This window comes from Pteropus alecto, unplaced genomic scaffold (assembly GCF_000325575.1).
Source record: "Pteropus alecto unplaced genomic scaffold, ASM32557v1 scaffold109, whole genome shotgun sequence".
NCBI lineage: Eukaryota > Metazoa > Chordata > Mammalia > Chiroptera > Pteropodidae > Pteropus > Pteropus alecto.
In genome coordinates, this window is record NW_006494608.1 from 8,573,091 (window position 1) to 8,595,645 (window position 22,555).

At 36.6% G+C, this 22,555-nt stretch overlaps 1 protein-coding gene and 2 pseudogenes across 6 annotated transcripts in view; 1 reads left to right on the forward strand and 2 right to left on the reverse strand.

Annotated features, from left to right (window-relative positions):
* The window catches only part of SRPK2 (SRSF protein kinase 2), a 189,423-nt gene that overhangs the window by 58,749 nt on the left and 108,119 nt on the right, over positions 1-22,555 (forward strand). For 2 of the 6 annotated variants that reach the window (XM_025041913.1, XM_006925381.3), the window contains exon 1: positions 4,048-4,274. The exons of 2 other annotated variants lie outside the window; for them this stretch is intronic. In XM_025041913.1, the coding sequence (XP_024897681.1) occupies positions 4,237-4,274 (38 nt within the window). In that variant the 5' untranslated portion in view covers positions 4,048-4,236. Of the gene's footprint in view, positions 1-4,047; positions 4,275-22,555 lie in introns of those variants that run through there. 2 more of the 6 variants (XM_015599499.2, XM_006925380.3) reach the window with 2 other exon arrangements.
* On the reverse strand, positions 6,461-6,572 carry LOC112473581 (annotated as a pseudogene).
* LOC107196660 lies at positions 12,808-13,339 on the reverse strand (annotated as a pseudogene).

Genomic DNA, 22,555 nt, shown 5'->3' on the forward strand with positions numbered 1-22,555 from the left:
AAGGAAACAAACTTAGCTAGATTGCACCATTAACATTAACTGGACTAGAATAGGCTACAGTGACCATGAAAGTATCAACAGACATGTGTGAATTGAAGTGAAAATGCAATTCCCTGTCCTTAAGGAAGCTTTGGTCTCAGTGGGGAATCAAACAAGTAATGCAAGTGTATGTGATACATGGAGGGGCAGATGAGGTGACCTGTATTCTGTCCGGGAAGATGTCAGAGAATAGGTAATGATTGGGCTGAGATTAGAAAAGTGAGTTGCGTGTGCAAGGGAAACGAACTGCGCAGTGGTATTCCAGGCAGAGCAAACTGTGTAAGAAAAGACTTGGTGTGAGAAAGCATGGTGTGTTTGGGGAATCGTAGAGTAGATCTCAGCATTTCCAGAGCATAAAACATATAATAAAAAGGAGAAGGGTGGTAATGATGTCCCAAAAGGAACAGGGATACTAGTCTGGGATCCCTGAAAAATTTCTGACTGGGGGTTTGGGGGTTAGTGATGCTGCTCTTCACTAAGACAAAGACCATAAAAGGAGACATTAGATTGAAAAGTTGATGGAGTTAGTTTTACATATTGCATTCAAGGCATTTAGGTGACAATGTCTAGTAGGGATTGAAGGACATTTCTGGGTTGTGGAGGAGCATATTGAGCTAGAAATTCAGATTTGGTCGTCATCAGTGCCCTTATGGTTGTGAATGTCAAGGGTACAGATAAAAGAGAGCGCTAAATCCTGACCACTAGATCACCAGGGAACGTGGAATAAGGAAGGATACAGATAAAAGAGTCAGTGAGGGAAAAGAGGGTCATGTGAGTATCACCAACATTTGAAGGTCTGGGTGAAAAAAAGATGATCCAGCAAAGAACCCACATTTAGAAGAATAATAAAAATACAAAAGCATTAAAAAAAAAAACCCCAGCAAAACTTATGTTATTGTATAATGTTATTTAGCAATTAAAACAATGACTAAAACATCAAGTGAACTATAATTTTTAAATATGCTTATTCAAACCACATAGGTATCACTGGATTATTTTCTTTGTGAAATAAAGAGGTGCGGCCTTTTTGCCCTCATTGGCCTGAATGCATAAATGGAGACAGTAAATGGTTAAATAAATATGTATTTACAAGGTTGTAAATTCTGCTGCTTTGGAAAAACCAAGGAGTGGTGGAAAAGAGAGTAATTTATAGAGTTGTGGAGTCGGGGTGGGTATAAGGCTTTAAAATGCGAACTATAAAAACATAGTGGCACACTTTATCAATTCATAGAGCAAAATAAATTCTAGGAGAGTTTAAGATTTACGTGCAAAATAAAATTATAAAGTGTATTAGAGAAAAATAGGATGATGATTTAAAAATTTTTAGTGTTGGGAAAGTCCAGGTTTAACAGGAGGCCATAATTCATAAAGGAAAAGATTAGTGGACTTAATTGTAAAAAAATAAAGTATAGGGTCCTAGATACTGTGAGTAAAATAGAAAACCAATCAGCTGATTTTTGGGGAAATATTTGTAGCGCATGTAAGAGAACGTCCTAAGTGTGGTCATGAGAGTAGATGATTTGAGTGATCAGAGGTTTTCAGAGGTTCAGGAGACAGTGAGGAGACTTGAGGAGGCCACAGTCCCTGGCCAAGATTTTTGGAGGTCATATCAATATGAACACCAAAGCCCCCCAGGATTGTGGCAGTTCTTGTGGTGGAATGAAACCGACGAGGCTTCTGGAGTTCTTAATGACTGTAAGGGGTAATCAGACCCATGGATGGTATTGATAAAGTACTGATAAGATAGTAGCATAGATGGAATATATGCGCCTCAAAGGGTACAGTGTTAACGTAGTGTTTGCAAACATTCCTGAACTTTTCAGTTTTTCTGAAGCTATAAACAAATCTGAAGATTTGAAGAAAATGTAAAAATGATGTTGGAAACCTTTTCATGTATTATTTAAAACCATTTGGTTTGGAGCTCCTAAAGTTACCAGCCAGAAAATGGGTTAGAGTTTTAATTTTTCTTTCCAATGTTTATAAGATTGGAAGGGTATAAACTTTTCTTTCCAATGTTTATAAGATTGGAAGGGTATAAACTTCGTTAGATCTGTGTAGTTTCATCTTGGGGTCTTTCAGCTTAAGTGTACAGATTTTATATAGATACACTCAAGTGTGAACTTTTTTCTTTTTGGAATGAAAAATCGCCACGGTGAAGATGGATTAAAGTGTAACCTCATTTCTGAAGTGGTTAGTTGATTGACTGGGAATATTCTCTAGATAGGGAGACTAAGATACAGATTAAAGTTAAATTTCCATATATAATAACACTAATGATAAACAGGTGGATGTTGAGGTTAGTAGTAAGAGGGACAAGATGGATTAAAACTGTGGAAAAACTTTTAAGATGGGACAAACGTAGTACACCTCATTAATTAATTCAACAAATAGTTATTTAGGATCACTTTCCTTTGCTAGGCAGAGAGGGTTTATGTGCCATGCATGACACTACATGACTTTCATGGATTATTTCATTAAGTCCTCACAACAGCCCCTCATCTAAGAATTATTATCCCCATTTTATAGGAGAGGAGATAGAGGCTTAGAGAGTTTAAGTAATTTCCTCAAGGTCATGTAGCTATTAAAAATGTTGGAGAAGCCAGCTTTCAAATCCAAAGTTACTTGGCAGCAGAGCCCGAGCTCTTAAACACTGGGCTCTTTTTAACCTGGTGGGAGGGATGTTACTGAGCATTCACTATGGCACCAGGTGCCAGGCTCTGTAATCCATGTAAAAATCCTCAAGGTAAGTTTCATTATCATCATCTCAATTTAACCACATTGCAGGGTGCTCTCCCCAGTGGTTAGGTAGTTTGGCTATAATCTGTGGTAGATTCTGTTCTCTCATTAGATATTCATGCCATGCCGGTCATGCCCGTTGGAAGAATTGTAAATTTAAGCAATTTGGAAAAATCTTTATTTTAACAATATAAAGAAGATATTCCTGTAGAGGTCCATTGTATTTTATGTAACCAATTTTTATTCCTTTTCCCTTTACATCTTCTCATATTCTTTTGGTTTCTGTAGTCAAGATTTGTAAAAATTAGGCTTTGTTATACCCTTAAAAAACAACAACAACAATAACAACAAATCCCCAAACTATTGAAGTCTACTTCGAAATCCTGAGACTGCCTATAGCATTTCAGTGGCATTGTGTTTTATTTTTGGTATGTGAACTTTTAATTACAAATAGGAAAACCCCTTTATGAAAAGGAAAACAGTTTTACATGTGAAATAGTCTGAGTAATAAGACCATGTCAGTTTTATTCATGTAAAATTATGTGCTTTTGGTTAATCATTAGTATTTTAATGGAAATGGATTTTTTTCTTTCTCTTTTCTACCTCCCTTTTATTTTTACCTTTCCTTCCCTTTTAGTCTATTATCTTTTTTTCCAAGTCAGTATCAGGCAATTATCTTTTAAATAAATTAAATTGGCGCTTTTATTTCTGTTTTAGATGGCATTGTCAGTCCTTTCCTAAAAGGAGAAGTAGATTATCTGCTAGGTAACTGGGTGTTGCTGTTCACTTGTGCTGTACTGTGAAAGAGGAGGGGGAAATTAAGGTGTAAAATACAAGTCTTTCTCTAAAGGAGCTAGGGAGTAGAGATTAATTCTATTTTTAGTTAAAAACAACCAAGAAATTATAACAAAGGTTAAACAATTTTAATCTATAAATTGGGGTTCTGGTTTAATGTTTCATTCTTAAGTGATAAAAATGATTCACTGAGCCATATTTTTCAGGGCTGGTGAAATAGAAGTAGCCAGGGGTTGCATATCTGTTTATTACAGCCTGTAACTTTATTACCCAGGCTTCTCAGATTATCTAGTATGTTGAATTCAGTCGTTAGCATTTCTCGTTTGCATTTTAATTTGCTGCTTTTAATATCTTCTAGTAGGGCCAGACTGGTTCTACCTTAAAAAAGAAAACACCCCTCTGCTTAAAAGAAATGGTACTTCCTGCTTTCATAAACAGTCATGTGCATAGTTTAGCAAGGCCTGATGCCTCTGGAGCTTTTTCCCTTTATAGCACCATTGAATCCCAGTCCTAACAGAAGTACTGCGAATCTTGTGGCCTCATTTTGAACAAAAGGGATTAGAGAAGAAAAATCTCTTGATATAAGGCTTGAAAGCAAGGGCAGGCAATCTTGGTTGTGAATATTTTCTGATTTTTCCAGAAATCAAGCAGAAGATTGAGCTGCTGATGTCAGTTAACTCTGAGAAGTCGTCCTCATCAGAAAGGTACAGCTACATCTCTTGCATGAACAATTAATGGTGTAGCATTGCTAAGAAACAAACCAGGACATGTTTTTTTCTTGTCAAGTTTGCTATATAATGTATTGTACTGCATGCTGGTCATTGTGCTGTATTGAAGATGTGTATATGGGCAAGCTGTTCTGCTTTTACAAAGGGTAATTGATTTTTAAAAAAATAGTGAAGCCTAATCAGCTGCAGCATGCACACCATAACACAGCAGACTGCTGGTTCATGTGTGACAGCTGTTGAAGGCTTTAAAAAATAATTTGCTTAGCTAAAAAAATAAACAAATAATCTTACTTTCTTTAAGGAAATTCTAGTATTACATTTTCTTCCTGTATTTTGATGATGTCGCTACACATAATTACCAACATTATTTGTAAGATCTAGGTTAAAAATTCTTGACTTTTGGTTGTAATAAGTATTTTCTTATGTGGAAAGGGAGTGCCATTTGTAAATAGCTTAGAAATTGCAAACCCACAGATTAGTCACATTCTGAAAGAGAGATATGCTTCTTCAAGTCTGTGCTAGGAAATGGAACAGTCACTGCATGCAGTAATGGTTCGTGCCTGCAGGTAAGGACAAAATGACTCAAGTATTTTTAAAGCAATTATTTTATCTGTCAATCAAATGATTATACCTGTAAGGAGGTATTTCCTTAAAATGGCTGTTTTACTTAATGAATAGAATTAAGATTTTTTAAAATCTCAAGTCAGAAATGAGGCTATAGTTGTCTGTTTTGCTATGTAAATACTGTGTTCATTTCCATTTTCCAAAATTCTGTATACTACATAATGTTTTAAATTGGGATTTGGGGGCATACAGTTGATGCTTACCTTTCTCTTGATTACCTAATAGTTTATACCTGATGTTGATATTTTGTATTTAAGGTGTATTGATTTATCTCTTCTGTGGTTAGTTTTCAGGGTTATCTTTTTGTTCATAGGTTTAATATTTAGGAAAACATAGAGAAATAATTTGGTAGTTAGGGATTAAATAGGAAAAACACTGGAAAAAATATGTGAAGAACCTACCATGGTAAAGAAGATTTAATTAAAACACACTAGTGTATGGAGGACATGCTCTGATGGCAAAATGATGACATTAAATCAATTTATTAGTATAATTAGGTGAAAGGCTCCTGGCTATAATTCTGGGCATTAAGAGATATGGAAGATGTTACTGCTTTCTTTAGAGACTGAAAATAGAACAATTTAGGTACATTTGTGTTTATTTTTATGTAGCGTCTAACTTCTGGTTTGTGGCTAGCCATCCGTTTTTAAGTATTCTGTTTCCTGAGATGAAGAAACAGACCTTCAGTCTTGTGAATGTTCTGCCAGTAAAATGGTGGTGATGGGAAGGGGAGAGCATGGTGGTGCAAATAGGGAATGGTGTGGGTGCCAACTGTAATGTCAGAGTTCTGTTACTGGGAAGAGCATTCTTAATGAGATGACAGCCGTAATTATGTTGGTTTTCTTTTTTGAATAGCATGAATTCTATATTGATAAATTGAGGGTTGAACAGAATGAATGAGTGTTAATGAGAAATGAATTAGGAATGGGTGAAGGTTTTTTTATGATTAAAATATATTCTTATAAGGAAAAACTCTAAAATATTTTAATTACTTAATTTCCTAAGCTCCTGTGCTTAAATTGGATGTAAAGGGAGGATGTATGTGACCGTGATTTTAAAGTTTAGGTATCATCTTCCATGCTTACGACAACTTTATAAACAGTTTTACCAGAGCTTGCTTGCTTTGTTTGTTGGGGGTGGGGGGAGGGTTGGCGCTTACACATAATATTTGGCAGTTGTGATATGCTGACTTAGTGGGTGTTAAATGTAGTTTATGGGTCAGCCAACACTCTGCAAATATAGACATTGTTTCATTAATGTAAATATATTAAAAATAGAAGTTACTTCTTTTTTCTTTTTTCTTTTTTTTTTTTTTTAAAGCCGTACAATAATGAGTAGTCAAATCATTTGCCTTTTGTAATTTGTTTGGAAGAACGTGAAAAACAAGAATCCAAAGTTAAGAAAATTATGGCCTAGTACCATTATATCTTGCCCAGGCACTTTTTAAATTTTTCTTCTTTAAGGTGAGGCAACCCTTGGTTGACCTCACAGATTGCAAGAACCTTGTCAGCTTACAATTCCTTATTTTTTATTTTTTACACCTACAGCACCTGGTCTTCCTAGTACTTCCAAGTAATAACCAGGCCCTACCCTGCTTAGCTTCCGAGATCAGACGAGATTGGGCTTGTTCAGGGTGGCATGGCCGTAGACTTGCCCAGGAACTTAATAGCTTATAATATCATGTAGCATTACCATCACATTCTTCAATTCTTTGTTCACCTATTACCTAAATTTTAAAAGTCTTTATTTATTTATTTTTTTAAGTTAGTTGTTTGAAGGATGGGCTAAGTCTCAAAGATATTTGGAATTTATAAATGGTCAGTGTTCCCATGAATATATTATATTGGGAGGAAGGATGAAGAAACCCAGTCTTCTTTCTTTATAGAGGGGAGAAACTACTTGTTTTTAAGAAACCAAGTTATTATTTGCCACAATTGATTTTGCTCACTGTCTGCAGTATAGAATAATATTTTGATATTTCATGGAACCGAGTAGAGAAATAACATTTTCAATAATAGTAATGTGAAGTTCCTAATAATTTTTCCATCTCATATTCTTAACCCGCTTAATGGGAACTGCTAGTTTTCTAACAACTAGTGTTGATTGAATTAGTTTTTTTCAGACAATTTTGTAAAACGGGAAAAGCAAAACAAAAAATTTATTTTTGTAGACCTTTCAGGATCTTTATTGAAAAATACAAATCGGATTTGAGGTGATATCATAATGGAATTTTGAATGTTTTTGGAGGCCTTAATTAGAAAATATTATTTTAACATCTCAGTACCACCTTGAAATTTAAAATTATATTTTTATCTTTAACAGAATAGTGGGGGTGGCTCCATAGTGTAGTGGTTAGCACGTCTGCTTTACACGCAGAAGGTCCTGGATTCAATCCCCAGGTGGAGCCACGGACCATACCTGGGGTGGGGTGGACTCCAGGCCCTGGGCGCACGCCATGAGCGTGTGGGAGGAGACGCCCCACCTTTAGAGATCCAGTTCTTAAGGGGAAATGACAACATCCATAGGTCAGGGGTGGAAGTATGTGTGGAGGGGGAATTAAAAGAGGAGGAAAAAAGAAGAATAGTGGCGGTCCATCGAATGTCATTTTATAGGGGAGGCATAGAGTTCCTCTGTTCATAATGGCTGACTCATAGGACAGAAACCAATGGAGTGACAAAAAGTTATAGTTGTTTTGTTTTTTTCTTAATACTTTGGAGAAAGAGAAAAATGTTAACTTTTACTCATTTTAAAAATTAAGGACAGAGAACGTTAATGAATGAATAAAAAAGAATGGTGCCTGATTCGTATGCTGTTGCCAGTTAAAAGGAAGATAAATCTGTTGCAAGAGAATACCCATCTTACAGATTTTAGGCGTAACTCTTACTACGAGTATTTTCTTTTTGATCGAGTGCCTGTCGAATGAAGGAATATATTCATCTTAAATATGGTAGGGACAGAGCCACGCACAGTTTTACTTCCTCATCTACTCCATGTAAATGTAAAAAAATAAAAAATAAGGTGTGTATATTTATTTGATAAAAAACTAGATTTTTAAGTTTTTGTTTCTTCTTGCATTTCCAAGCTAGAACACTATTGGGATTTGGAAATTTATGGGGTAGAGTAGGTGAGGAAAAGTAGTAAGAGAAGCAGTATTAACAATAATAGCTAGAAAAAAGGTGACGATCATTTATTAAACATTTTTAGATAATAGTTCTAAGTGATGAGGAGAGAGAACACATAAATACTGGCTGTTGGAAAGACTCAGACAAATCATGCTAGAAAGATCCTGAGTGAACAGAAAGTGCTTTGCTGTACTAAACTTGTTGTCAAACTGTATTGCTACTCCAGTGAACTCATGAACAAAATTCGACAACTCTTAATCAAAAGAAGAGCTGAGCCCAGAGTGCTCAGAGCCATGATTTCCAATCCATTTGGGCTGACTCCAGGGAGGGCTGAGCAGTTTGGGAAGCTGAGAATCCACATTCACACTAAGCATTGCCCACGTTGCTGTTAAATGTAAATGGATGTGTAGTCATTAATAAAGTTCACAAGCAGTCAAAAGTAAAATATCAGTGCCTGCTAGGTTTGCATTTTCTCAGAGAACAGATACTAAAAGGATCATTTCTAGTTGTGTGTGTATTTTTGACATTTTTTATTTTGTTGTTTTAGAGGAGTCCTTATACTGGAATAAATAAGAAGTAGTAGCCTAGATAATTAGCATCCCGCATAGCTAGCACATATTTGAATTGACAAATTGCTAACTACCTTTTTCAGGAGAAGAGAAAAAGGGAGAGGGAGGAAGTTCAAAAATATTTATGCTGTGGCCTGTATTCTAACAATGCTGTATAAACAAGATTGGTGCAAAGTAATAGAGATTATATGTTGTCCCTTCTTCAGCATAAGAGCATTTGAAACACATAAAGAACCTGTGCTATTTTTGTGCATGTATTTTAATTCCTTTTCTTATTTTGGAGCCTCTTAAGTGCAGAGAAAAAGGGCATATGATAATGATGCGTGGTTGCAGAAAGCAAAAAGAGAAGCCTGAAAGAATAAGGAGAAATGAAGGGAGAAAATAAAATAAGTATAGGACCAAATGAAGAGAGAAGGAAATAAAGGAGATTCAGTGAAAGAATCCAGGACCGAGGTGTCTTTTATTTGCTCTTAATGTTGAATAATATACTTTCGTCCATGTCTCTGGGGAACTAAGAATAATCATGGCAGGAGAGCCATCTTATAGAAGATTCTTTCTTCATTGTACTCCCCCTCCCCATTTCAGTTCGAAGGGTAGGACAGACAGTTCCCAATAACTATTTTTACCCCTGTTCTGCCACTGTTGGCTTTGTTTCTCTATTAGCAGGATAGATGTATTTGAGATGTATTTGAGATATATGTATGAGATGACAGTGGCCAATTTTGTTGTCTACCCTCCACTCAATCCTTATACTTTTGTTTTTGTTTAATTTTTAGTAGTGTTTTTATTCAACATATATATAGGAAAGTGCACAGATCATATAGGTCATTACAAAATCCAATTTATTGATTTTTAAAAAAAATTTTGCAGTTTATGTGTTGTATCTAAGAACTCTTTGCCAAGTCCAAGGTTACTAAGAATTTCTGCTATGTTTATTTATAGAAGTTTTTAACTCTGAATATTTAAATCTGTGATTTATTTTGGGTTTTAGTATTAAGGTAAAGATTGAGATTATTTCCAAATATGATTATTGAGTTGTATCTGTTTTTGGACATTATATATAAATAGAAACCCTCCTCATCCGTCGTTTCCAAGGTTACTACCTGTATGAGTAGTTGTAATTGATTCAGTCTCATTGCTGTAGATATTCACCATGTGAATATACCTCACTTTATTTATTCATTTTGCTATTGATCAGCATGTGGGCTGTTTATAGTTTGTGGCTATTAGAAATAGTGCTTCTATGAGCATTTGTATACTTGTCTTTTGGTGAATGGACCTGTGCATGCATTTTTGTTGGGTATATTCCTAGGAGTGCAGTTGCTGAGCTTCAGTGGGTGTTGCCAAATTTCCAAAGTGAATGTGCCAGTCTGCACCTCCCAGCTGTGCTCCAGGTCCTTGCCAGTTTGCTGCTGTATATTCTTTTTTCTTTCCCTTCCCTTCCCTTTCCTTCCCTCCCCTCCCCTCCCCTCCCCTCCTTTTTTTTCCCTTTTCGTTTTTAGTGTTCTTGTGGGTGTGCCAATGTGACCCAGAGTTGGAGCCTTTTTGAGGAGGCTTAGAAACAGATAGGGGACTATTTCTGAGTATTGACTTTCACGAAAGAGATCAGAATTGGAAGTTTAGATGAAATAGGAGCCATAGGGTATAGTCATCTGAGGTACTATGCGCCCACTGACTGATTCTAATCTCTTAACTGGGTCTTAGAGGCCACAGGAGTTAACATTGGGTTTCTGACTTGGTTTCAGTAGCAAAACTATTTCTTCTTTAAACCTTATTAGAAGCCTAAAACATGAAGAAAAGCCTGGGCAGGGGACCAGGAAGGTAATCAGAGCCTCGGTTCTTAGACTCTCCAGGAGCTCCAGTCCTCTGCCTTGAAAACCCTTGAGGTAGGTAGGCCACCTTAGGTCTGACCAAGAAGTTATGACATTTTTTGATATGTTACAAATGTTAAATTTTATATTGTTTATAAATTTTTTTTATGTCATATACCTAAATAAAAGTGTAGTGTTATCTTGTCATTTCTGTTAAAAAAAAAACCTGGACAATTATCTGAACTTCCTTCCTGTTGGTCATTATTTTTTTGGTCTAGATGTGGTAATTTCTAAATGATTTTGTTTGTTATCAGTTTAATCTTTGATTCTGTTTCCTGATTCCTCTTTGGAGGGTTGCCTTATTATAGCCAGAGCAAACCTTTCAGAACACAGATCTGATCAGGTAGGTCACTCTGTTTTAAAAGCCCCTTTAGCTGTCTTTCCATAGTTCTCGGCATAAAGGTAAACTCCATATCTGTGCCAAGGAGCATTCAAACTCTCCAGCCCAGTCTCAGACTCCTCTGACTTTGGTTGTGTGGATTCTGCCTTGTTTTGCTGCTGCTGTCTCTCTCATCATAAGGAGGCCCTGCCAAGGTCGAATTACGCCTATTGTAAACCCTTATAGACACATGCACCTCTCCTGTATGGCATTTGTCACAGCTGCTGTTTGACAGTGGGGTGTATCATGACATTTGGTCTACTTACTGGTTTATTTACTATTAGCCCCAGCTTATGATCTTAAATATAGAAGTGCTTTTATCACAATTTTATTTTGTATCATCATTTGCAGCTTACAGATTATGAACTTCGTGAGACTTGGTATAGGGAGCCATCTAGTTCGATGTTATTGGCGTAGATTTATAGATTATGGTCATATATAGTCATAAATAATTACATATAAAATCATATCTAGTTAATTATAGTCAGAAGCTAATGACTTTAACTGTTATGAATTGTCAAGGTTACAGATCTTAAGTTTTTCTGTCACCATAAAAATGTCATTTATTATTAAACATATTTTTTATATTTGTTTTAGTGAAATTAAAGTATATCTGAACACTTTCCATCTCTGTCCGAAACTAGTAACGTTGTAACAGTCATTTATCTCCCAAATATCAGTATTTTGTGTATCACCATGGTGCCTTTTGTTATGGTTGCATTCTACCTTCTGCTTTTATTTACTTAATGTCACACTTTGTTTTTTATTTTTAATTGTGGTAAATATACATAACATGAATTTTTATAATGCCTTTCAAAAGTTAACTTTCTTTAAAACAAATCTTTGTATTCCAACCAGAACTGAAGAACCAGTATAATTTGCCGTTAAAAACAATTACTGTTAAATCCTGTTTAGATTCTGTTGTCTTCAGGCTTGAGCCATATGCTCCTCTGTTTACAAGGGAAATTAAATTGGCAAGTGTCATAAAGGGGCTTAAACATGTGTTAGTGCCAAAGTAAGACTTGTTCTTTGATATACTCAGATAGACTGAAAGAACCATAGGAAAATAGTAAGTTTCTCAGGATGTGATTCATTGTAATTCAATACCAAGCCCCAAGTATCACCTAAGATCATTTTGTATAGCAGTAGTGGCTCTTCCTCTTCATCTGGGAACCCCTTTCTCCTAAATGTTAGATCAGGGAAGTTTTGAACAACTGTGAGCAGCTGTTATAAGAATAACAATGACAATAATAATAATAATAATAAAAAAAGCTCTGTTAATAATCATATTGCAGATTCCTTTGTAGCAGAATTCTTTATGTGCCCGTAGCTAGAAGAAGTTAAGACTATAGTGTATATTACATTTGTCATCCATCTATCATCTGTCCATCCATCCATCATTTATTAGTAGTTATTATGCGCTAGCCACTCAGTGATTTGGAAAACAGGGAAAAGAAAAGGCAGCACAAAAGCATAGGATGTTTAAAGAAGAGACTTGGTGGTTGGCTTATCCCTGATAGTACTTGGTTAGTTTCTTGGACATGCATGCTGAGGCACTGTGTCATGGATGACTCTTTAGTGAGAGGCCGGCCCTTGGCTCTCCTTGAAGGAATTATATTTAACCATTAATTGCATTTTGGGGGAACTTTCATAAAGACTAGAGCTGCAGCAAAGAGGTTACAAACACAGCTGCCTACCAAAGGCCACTGTAAATGAGTGGTGAGAGCCAGGTGGGGACCCTAGAAAACTGAAGACCAAAACCCCATCTGAAGAGGTGGCTGCAGGTCAGCTCTTGCTGATTACCGCCATGTCATTATACAGGTCAAGTTTTGCCAGCTCTTGTGATTTTTAGAAGTTGAAACATTGTGGTTTTTTTTTTGGTCAGATATCTCTTATTCTTTTTCAATTTTACAGTTTTTAATGAAAGCTGTGTATAATATTACTTTATCCCTGCATCTTCTCAATTGTTTCTTCCTTATATTTTCCCTTTTCCTTTCCTACTTGTCAAAATTTGGCTTTATGGTCAAGGAACTTTTGTGGTCTTTGTCCAGCTTTAGTCTAGTGATAACCACCTTGCTAGGGCGAATGCCCGCATGAACAGTTGTGCCTTTAGCCTTGTCCCACTGCACTCATTCAGTGGAGATGACATATTTCCTCCTGTAAACCTGGACCACTTTGCCAATTTGCTGCCTGTTGTAGTGTCCTCCCACAACCCGAACTTCATCATCCTTTCTAATGGTCATGGATTGAACATTGTACTTCTGTCTTAGCTCTTTGGGAAGAGGAGAAGACATAATCTTCCCATGAATGTGAGAAGGTATATTGGAATGCCTTTTATGGTTCTTGCTCTGGTCAGAAGTCACAAAGGCATTGAACTTCATTTAGGCTTGCTGGTGCTCCAGCGACGGCCACAGAAGGGAAGACCAAGATCTCTTATTTTAAATGATGGTGCAAGTTAAACCAAAACAGAAAGTCGTACAGCCTTTAAAAAAAGAATATCTGCTATCTAAATTCAGCTCATGGTAGCTAAACCTTTTCTTTCGTATAGCACATTGATTTACAGTTTGTGAGCCACAGACCTGTGCAGACTTATTGTAAAGGAATTTCAAATCCTGAGTGCTAAGCATTATCTGTCGATTGAAGGCGTAGAAGTCAAACTATTGTCATGCTAAAGAGTGCATCTTTGTAGTTTTCTGATATTTCAAACATGCAAAAAACACTGGTGATGACTGCTTTTATAACCATATGCTAAGATACCAAAATTTAATAAGATATCAGCTGTTTAAAGTTAGAAGGGCCCTTCCAAAATATTTATTTTTCAAAATGGGAAGTCGTTATTTTCATTTATTATATGAGTATTAAGGTACCCACTATGGTGGAACTTAAACTTTAATAAATCTGAAAATTACAGAGGTAGAATGGTCTTCTGTTTGCACAGCTGCCACTTCATCCTTTTTCTCCTCCTTTTCCATCTTTCTTTTCCCCCTTCATTCATACCCCTCTCCACAAAAAAGATTTTGAGGCCAGTTAGAAGAAGAATATCTACAATGCAATAAAAAAAGAGTCAGAGAACATGCAGGTCAAGGTAGAAGGTTATGATGGAGGATAGCCAGACACACACTCCAATATATGGCATTTGCCATGCAGCTACTAAAGGTGACTGCCATATTTGGCTTTAAGTTTCCTGACAGGCAAGGAAAAAAGAGTAACATTGCTCTTATTACTTATAAGGAGAAAAGATCCTAGTTTCTGTAGTAGAACCAAATCTTACTTCTAAATTAATTGTGATTATTTAACATAACCTTTTCCACATATCTCAGAAGATACGTTAATTCATTTTAGAAAATCCAGATAAAAAGAACACGAAAAACATTACACTTTTATCATTAAAGGTTAGTCATCATTATTAATTTTTTATTCTAAGTTTAATTTTTGTGTAATATAAGTAGATTTATAGAAAAGAAGGAGATATAGTTTAACATAACACTATCACCAAGAAAAGCCAATACACTGACATTATTTTGGAATTGCTTTTTATACTTAACATATAATTTTTCTTATTAAATTATCTTCTGTAGCATCATTTAAAAATGGTGTCATTTTTAAAGGCTGCGTAGGACTGAGTCCACGCTACAGATAGATGTATCGTAATTACTGAGTCTTGGTCTTAGAAATGGAATCACTTGTAAGGCTCTTTATGCGGAGTGTTAAATTGCCTCCATAAAGGCACAGCTTTACACTCTCACTGGCAGTGTATAAAGGACGTTCATTCTTTCATTGGGCATGCATAAATGAAAATAAAGTCAATACAGTCAAGTTTAACAAGATACAAGACACAGTAGATTCATTTTCAGTCAGGCATTTATGAACAACCTAAGGTATACTTAGTGTTTATGCTAATGAATTTTAATCTTATAAGGGATTTCAAGAAGTTTTATTATCCAGACTTCTGACTTTAGACAGATAACAAAACATTCAACATAGGTGGTTGGTTTCCTTTTTTTTTTATTAAAGATGTGTGAGAATTAATAATCTCCAACCTTCCTCGTTAAATCAGCACCTTGTGGCTATTCAGTAACTATTAACTAACGTTATTGCAAAATTTAATCACCTTTTTAGTCAGGATCTTCCTTTTAGCAAGATGCATTTTTCTTGCTGTATTTTGAGTCTTTTGCGGGGCACTGGATGGGGAGTATGCTTTGTACAGCAGGAAGACTGGAATCCAAAGTCCAAATCCTCAGGTTAGCATTGCAGGCTGAGAAAACAGCACATGAGTCATCAGTGTGAGATTCCATAAGGCTGAGGAAGAGACGAAGGAAAGGATGGGAAACTAGATGAGAGAGAGAGAGAGAGACAGAGAGAGACAGAGAGACAGAGACAGATGTTGTGTCCTGGTGGCAAGGACTCTGTTCAGTGGTAAGGATTTTGAACTTTATGCTGAAATTTACCCAGGGCCATTGCACGGTGATAGCAAGGGAGATGCCCTGCCCAAGCTCAGGACATGCACACGCTCTTGCAGGCATAAAGTAAGGTCTTCTGAGAAGTCCTAAGAAATGCGTTTTTTCCTCCAGAATAGAAGATTGTAGGATATGCTGTAGAGTTGGTGGCAAAAGTTCTTCATTTGCTCTGGAAATGGGTTGAAAAATTATGGCAGTATTTACCATTTGAGTGATAGAGGGAAGATGAGTTTCTCGATGCACTATTAAACATTGAAGTGGATTACCAAGAGAGGCTATGAAATAATTCTCTCCAAGGCTTTTAAAAGAGAGTGGTCCCTTATTTGTTTGGATGGGTAGAGATATCCCATTCTAAAGACAGGTAGTTGGCCTGTTGAACCTAAAATATTTTTTCGATGTTATATATGCTTAATCATGACAGGTTTCCTGATTTATAGTTAATAATTTGAAATGTTTGTCTCAAAATTTTCTATCAACAATTTGTGACAGAAGTCTTTGCTCGTTGGATATATAAAGTATCACTTCTACAGAAGACTTTCTGCAATGATGGAAGGATCTATAATATAGGCATGGCTTTCTTAATGTTGGAAATGTGGCTACATGAGTGAAGAACTAAATTTTAAATGTAATTTAATTTTAATCAAAGATTTAAAGACCACTGAACTCTATATTTTCTGGCAAGAATGTCCATAAACTTGGTTACTTTAACCTTTTTTCATTTAGAATATCGTTTTCTTTATTGTTCTTTCTCTTTCCTAAGCTCTACCTTATTCCATTTTCTTATTATTTCTCTCTTCCTGTCCTGACAGTATTATACTGTACATTATTTCCTTTAACTCCAATTGGTAATTTAAAGGGAATTGTATTCTCTAGTTAGTTGTCCTTTGATAAAGTTGGTTTCTTAGGGATAGGCTTAGTTCCCCCCTACCCCCCACCTCCCCCTTTAAGGGAGAAGAATACTGTGTAATTATCTGCCATCACACCACTTAACTGAACTTAAAATTTTCTTTTTAATGTTCTACTAACTTAAGTTTATTAATTGGAAAAGCAGTTTAGTTTTCTGAATCTTTGTTTTTAATTTAGAAAGATAAAATGATGTGGACAAATTTCTAAGTCTGTGTTATATCCCATAAAAGAAATACAGATAAATAGATGGATTATAGTTTATTATACTCAGTACACACACACAACATTCACACAGACACACAGATTATTCTCACTTTGTTCTTGTCATTCTGTTTTTGCCAGAGCTTTAAAAAATAATCCAAAATGCTGACCTGAAAATCAATTTTTGTCCCCATTCGCCAGCCTTTTCTTTTTGACAGATTTTACTAATGATTATTTTAGTATTCTTTGGACATCTTGTTCTTGGGGCCAGGGTAATCCTTAGCTTGTGGGAGGAGCCTCTGGTTAATTCAGGGCTGAACAAGGTTTACAGTTATAGTGAATGTTATTAAATCTGTTTATTGAAAAGAAAGTCTGATAGGATTAAACAGAATTGTGAAAGAAAACTTTCTTAAGAGATTAAAAAATGCTTGCCTTTATTCTTACTGGTTATTCATCAATTATAGTTTGACAGTTTGTTTGAATAAATGAAAGACTCCTTTAGAGGAATCCTTGGCTGCCTTTAATATAATAAACATCTTGGTCTGTTAAATGAGATTTTCTCTTCAGTTTCGGATTGTTCCCCCGCTCAGGGCTTTTGTAGTTGGAGCAAGAGAGTGTATTGATTTATGGTGGGGGTGGTGTCTTGGTACACATCTATTTCAACGTAGATACAAGTATTTATTTCAAAGTAAACAAATTATGAAAGTGTGTATGGTTGTAGTGAGTTTTGCAATGTTTGGCTTATCCTTCCAGTTCCTTCACTGCCATTACTGCTGCCCTAAGGTCACTCATGTTTCCAGCGGCAGTTTGGCCCTGCTTAGCGGCCCAGCTGGCCACTAAGGAGAAATGCAGTGATTATCCCCTGCTTCTATCGGAATTGCTGTAAAATACTTAACAGCTAATGATGAAAATTGAACTGGTTACCACAGTAAAACTTACCTGCTGTTCACCCACCCGCTTGTTTAAGGGAATCAGAGACTTTATGGAGAACATTAGAAAGCCCTTCTGATTCTTAGGACTAGATATTATGATGGATTTGTTCGTAGAAATACTTTTAGATAAATGCTACTTGTCCATAAATGGAAATGAAGATTTTCCAAGAAATTTCTTAAAAATTTAATGTTTTAAAAGTGGATCTACTGAAGTTAACTTCTAAAGATGAGGCTCAGTTTAGTTACCTGATCTGATTTGGCTTTTTGTTATTTTAACCTTTAAAATTCCCATTAAGGGTTCAGTGGCATCACACCTTGCATGTGTGTGAGGTAAAACTGGTATATCTCCCAAATGTGAAATTATATAGTGACTGACATCGTAGTCCCCAGTAAGTCCAACACAGCCAGCTTTTTCTCCAGCGCTGCAACACACCAGTGTTCCTTTTCTTGCATTGTTTGCATTTAAGGGCGTGAGATACAAAATAATGTGTTTCTAAACATTAGAATAACGTTTAGCTCAGTGATATGGTTATGCTTTGAGAGGCACATGGGCAAGAAGAACTCATATGAAGAAATTAAAGATTACATGTCATGTCTCATATAATTCCAAGTCTTATTGAAAGGAACGTTGGGAAGAAACACCACATTATCAAAATTCTTATTTTCCCTCTAACTTCAATATAGTTGAGATGGTGGAAGGTAAAAGTGCTTTTATGAATGATGCAACTCAGTTTTATAGTGATTCATTTTTATTAACTAATCAGAAGCATTTAACTAGCTCTATTGACCAGGCATATACAGAGGAATAGAATGTTTAATAAAAACATCATAGCTAGAAGGGAACTTGGCACTCCAGCTTGTCCCCCACCCTTCTTTTATATGTGAGGAAAACTGATGTTCCAAATGGTGAAGTGATTCATCTAAGGTTCCAGATAGGTTTCTTGTAAACCAATAACTTTCAGTATTTAAGGTTAAGAAGTTTAGAGTGTTGAAACATTGCACAAATTAGTAGGAATTAGTTTGACCAGTTTTCTTTCTCTTCTTTAAGAAAACCAATAATGGTTAATTTAAATTACACTGGTACTGTACTTTTTAGCTCTGCTCTAGCCAGACCATGGAAGAAATAACTTTAAATGCCTTTTGTTTTACAGCGTATTCTCCTGTACACTATTAGTTTAGTTTAAAATAAAAAAAACCTTATAGATGTATAGGGAAATGGTTCTATTCCCACTTCATAGGCAAGGAAACCAATATGTATATGATAGAACAGTGTCACGTATCAGTGGTCTAAGTACTCTGAAAGCCATGTTTTACAGCTTCAACCCCTGTGCCTGAGGGTGTGAACACCGAAGATGTTGAGTGTTTTCATGTATAAGGTGTCCTAAGTCAGGTTGCGTGCATTTCATAAGGGTATGTGCTCTATATGTCTTCTTCTGATAAGTTCAATGTATAAGCATCAAGAAGGCACACAGATATGGGAGTGCCAACCCTGGCCATGAAACAGTGAATATAACTAGCACACAGGGACAGAATTCAAGTTTTTCTATTTTTTACCATTTTCTTATCCATCCTGGTTGGACATAAGGATTTTTAACCCCAAATCTCCATTTGAAGAGAACTATGTAATTTCTTTGGCAAGAGGACCACTGTTCAAATATAAATGTGGCTTTGACCCCCTGGGATCACAGAACCTGCTTTCTCTAAGTAGCAGCAGCCTTTTCAGGAGATGGTAAAAAAAAGATCAGTACATTCAATTTAGATATCAAGCATTAAACTTTTTTATTTTAATTCTGTTTAATACATTTTGTTAGGCACTATTAAGTTGTCATGTTATATTTTGTTCAGTTAATAGTTAAAAACTTTGAACAATCAAATGAGAAGCCAACAAAAGGTTTAGCTTTTCTTTTTGTGTGTATGGCACTTAGATGATTATTGCAGCTCTGCAGGCATTAATAGCATTTTGATGTATTTAAGAGAGGTTGTCATCATTTACTCTGGCTCATTCTCCTCCTCCTCTTCCTTATCTTTCCTTAATGCCGAACATTTACTGAGCCCAGACCCTTTTTCTAGCGCCATAGAATTGATCAGTTTAAAAAGTGCCTCCTTTTACAACATAGAATGTATTCATGCTTTATCTGTAGAGAAAAATGATTATTGGCAGGAAGGAAGACTTTGGTAATATCAAATAAAGAAAAAATTTGTTAGCATTCAGCCTTGTGCTATAGTTAGGAGCCCACGGAGACATGGTTTTGATTCCTAGTTCACATTATATTTTAAGTACCGGGGCCCTCTGTTTTTCTCCACAAAACACTGAATATGATAATGAATGCCCATAAGGAGGCTAAGGCTCACTCCAGTAGAACCAGGACCCAACATTCACTGTTATGGGTCTTAATGCCATACAGTCACCTACCTAATTCTTGAAGGCCTTTGGGCTGTGAACCTGTATCTGTGAACCAATCAACTGATTGCTCTCACATGCACTCCCCTTTCTCCTGACAGTTCTAGGCATCTGAGAGACTACTGTCGCTAACTGGCTACCTGTCAAAATGGGTGAAATTTATAGTTAATTGTCTTCAGTATTAAAAATATCTGCCACTGGAATACATAGATATGCTAAATATAAAAGGTTTCTGTCTTTGGTTAGGGAAGAAGCTGGGATAGAAGATGAAGAACTAAAAGTGATCTTTTGCGGGTTTTTTGTTGGTCTTTCCTTTATCTAAATGTTTGGCCCTCTTAGGGTTTCTGTCATTGGTCTGCTGCTCTTTTATGCATTTTCTCCGTTTCCATGGTGTTGAATGCCATCTGTGTGCTGGTGACTCCTAAATTTATATCTCTAGCTCTATTCTGAGCTGCAGACTATCCAGCTGCCTACTTTACATCACTACCTAAATGTCTGTTGAAACCCCAAATTTAACAGTACCTAAACCAAACTCATTATCTTGTTTTATCCTTCCTGACTGTGCCGATAGATAGGTTATATGGCTAATCTGTGCTTCACTTTTCTGTTGTAAGGGGAGTTGTAGTAGCGGGGAGAGAGAGAGAACAAATAATTCCTTTGGTTTATGTCTACCCTTGGGGGATCTGGGCCAGTGACAAACTTTACCTCTGTGTAGCCTGCCTCTGTGGGTTTATATGAACATCTTAACTATCTAAGAAAGAAAGAAGGCAGCAGGAAACTTTGTGAGGTCTGTGTAAAGATAGAAGGAAGTTCCCTAATCTTCAGTAAATAGTGAGGATTTGTGCTGATGTGTTTATAACCTTCAAGCTTTTCTTTGCAGCAGCTGCTCCAGACTGCAGTCACCTCTCTGCCAGATTCTTGCTCATGTTACTTCCTAACTGGCAGGCTCTGCAACAGTGGGGCCCACTGTGACTGGGAATTGCCTTTCTGTCTCTAAAATTTTGTTACACTGCTCATTTTAATTTAAAAAAGTGAATGTAACTGTCAATAGATTCAAAGCCTCACCATTACCTTATCTCAATTTTCCTCTTGGTTCTCATTTTCTTGATCACTAAGTCCTGTTGATTCATTTACAGAAGCCCTTCCCAAACCTTCTGCTCCTGGCCTATCTTGTTGTGATGGTTTTATTGAGTTAGTCCTTGCCTCTAGCCTCCAGTGCTGCTCAGTGTCTTTCCTGACTGCCACTAGCCTTCTCTTTGCCCTTTGTACCACCTAAAGGATCACTCTCCTAAAAGAGAGTCATTAGTGCAGCTTAAGAAGATCCTTCACACCCTGGTGCTCCTACTGACCCGCCATCTTTGGTCCTATGAGCCATTTCATCCTCACGAAGGGCTCTTCCCTCTGGGCCTCACTATCTCTGCTCTGTGCCGCCCCTCCCAACCCCCTGCAGAGGGCCCTTCTCCCAGTATGCCATCTGTACTGGGAAGCTGCCTGTCACCCCACTAGACCGTGAGAGAAGAAGTATTTTGTCTTTCTTCATGTTCCTGGTGCCTAGCACATATTCTGGCCCATGTAGTTCTACAAATATTTATTTGAATAAAAGCTTTTTATTTCTTTCCCAATTTGTGTGGAAATTTTCTCTAAGAAAAAATTATTTTTGTCTTTTTCATTAGAAAATATTGGGCAGTATTTTCTTGTTTTACTCTCTTCTGAAAAGCTTTGCCAAATGTTTCTTTCTGTAGCTGTTTTACCAGCCTGCCTGTGCTCAGAAACCTTCGAGGACTCCCATTGCTTTTATTGGGATCTCTAGCAGTGTTTTTTCTGGTAGTACCATGTTCTTCTACAGATGCCTGCCTACCTGATGTTTGACTTGCTCATCAGCCATGGAGTCTTGGAGCCGTGGAGGCACACACAGTTAATGGCAGAGTTGGGACTTCAGTTTAGGTTACCTATTTGTCGCGTGCTCTTTCTCTTATATCTCACTGATGCCAGCAGCAGGAAATACTAGGCAAAGCTCCCTGGATTGGATTGAGAAAATTTTGTTTATGCCAGTTCTGAACTGCAGGCATTTATTAATGTGCTGTAATTTAGAGATAATCTTTGTAACTAAAATGGAAAATTTTGTTCCTTTCCTCAAATTCAGAGTGTGCTAAAATTCTCAACCTTGTTCATGGCCCTAAATTCACCATTTATTATTTAAGGTTGTTTTGCAAGTGACTTTAGGATTTTAATTTTAATCTTGCCAGTTTTGCTCTTATGTCAGGTTCCTCAGCTGTAGAATGATTCGTGTAGAATTGGAGAATTAAGATTAGAATGTAAAGATGTCCAGACTGTTTTGAGCCTTGGCCACACCTTCTATCAGAATACATAAAATACTGAAGTAGAATTATATATTTCAAATGCTTCCTCCTTGGCAAGCTTTAAACCTTTGTAGCTTTGCGTTCTAATATTCAATTTATAGCTGTAGTCAAGCCAAAGGTTACTCTTAAGGATCCAACTTGCCTTAAGATTCATTAGTAAGCCCAGTTGGCTGTTTGGCTGTTCGGCTGTTCAGTTGGCTGCTGCAGACCAGCCTCAGTCCTCTCTTGAGTGGATTTGAGCTAAAAATAGATGATTTCTTTTGAGTTGGCGAAGCACAAGCTCTGGGGTGTGTTTCGTTGCTTGTTTCAGACTGGACTTTGTGTGTGTGCCTGTGAGTAGAGCTTTGTGTACACACCAGAACCTAATATTGGTTGTTTTGCTTTACATACTGTGGGGTTTTATCTACCTCCCCCACAACACGCCCCCCCCCGCCC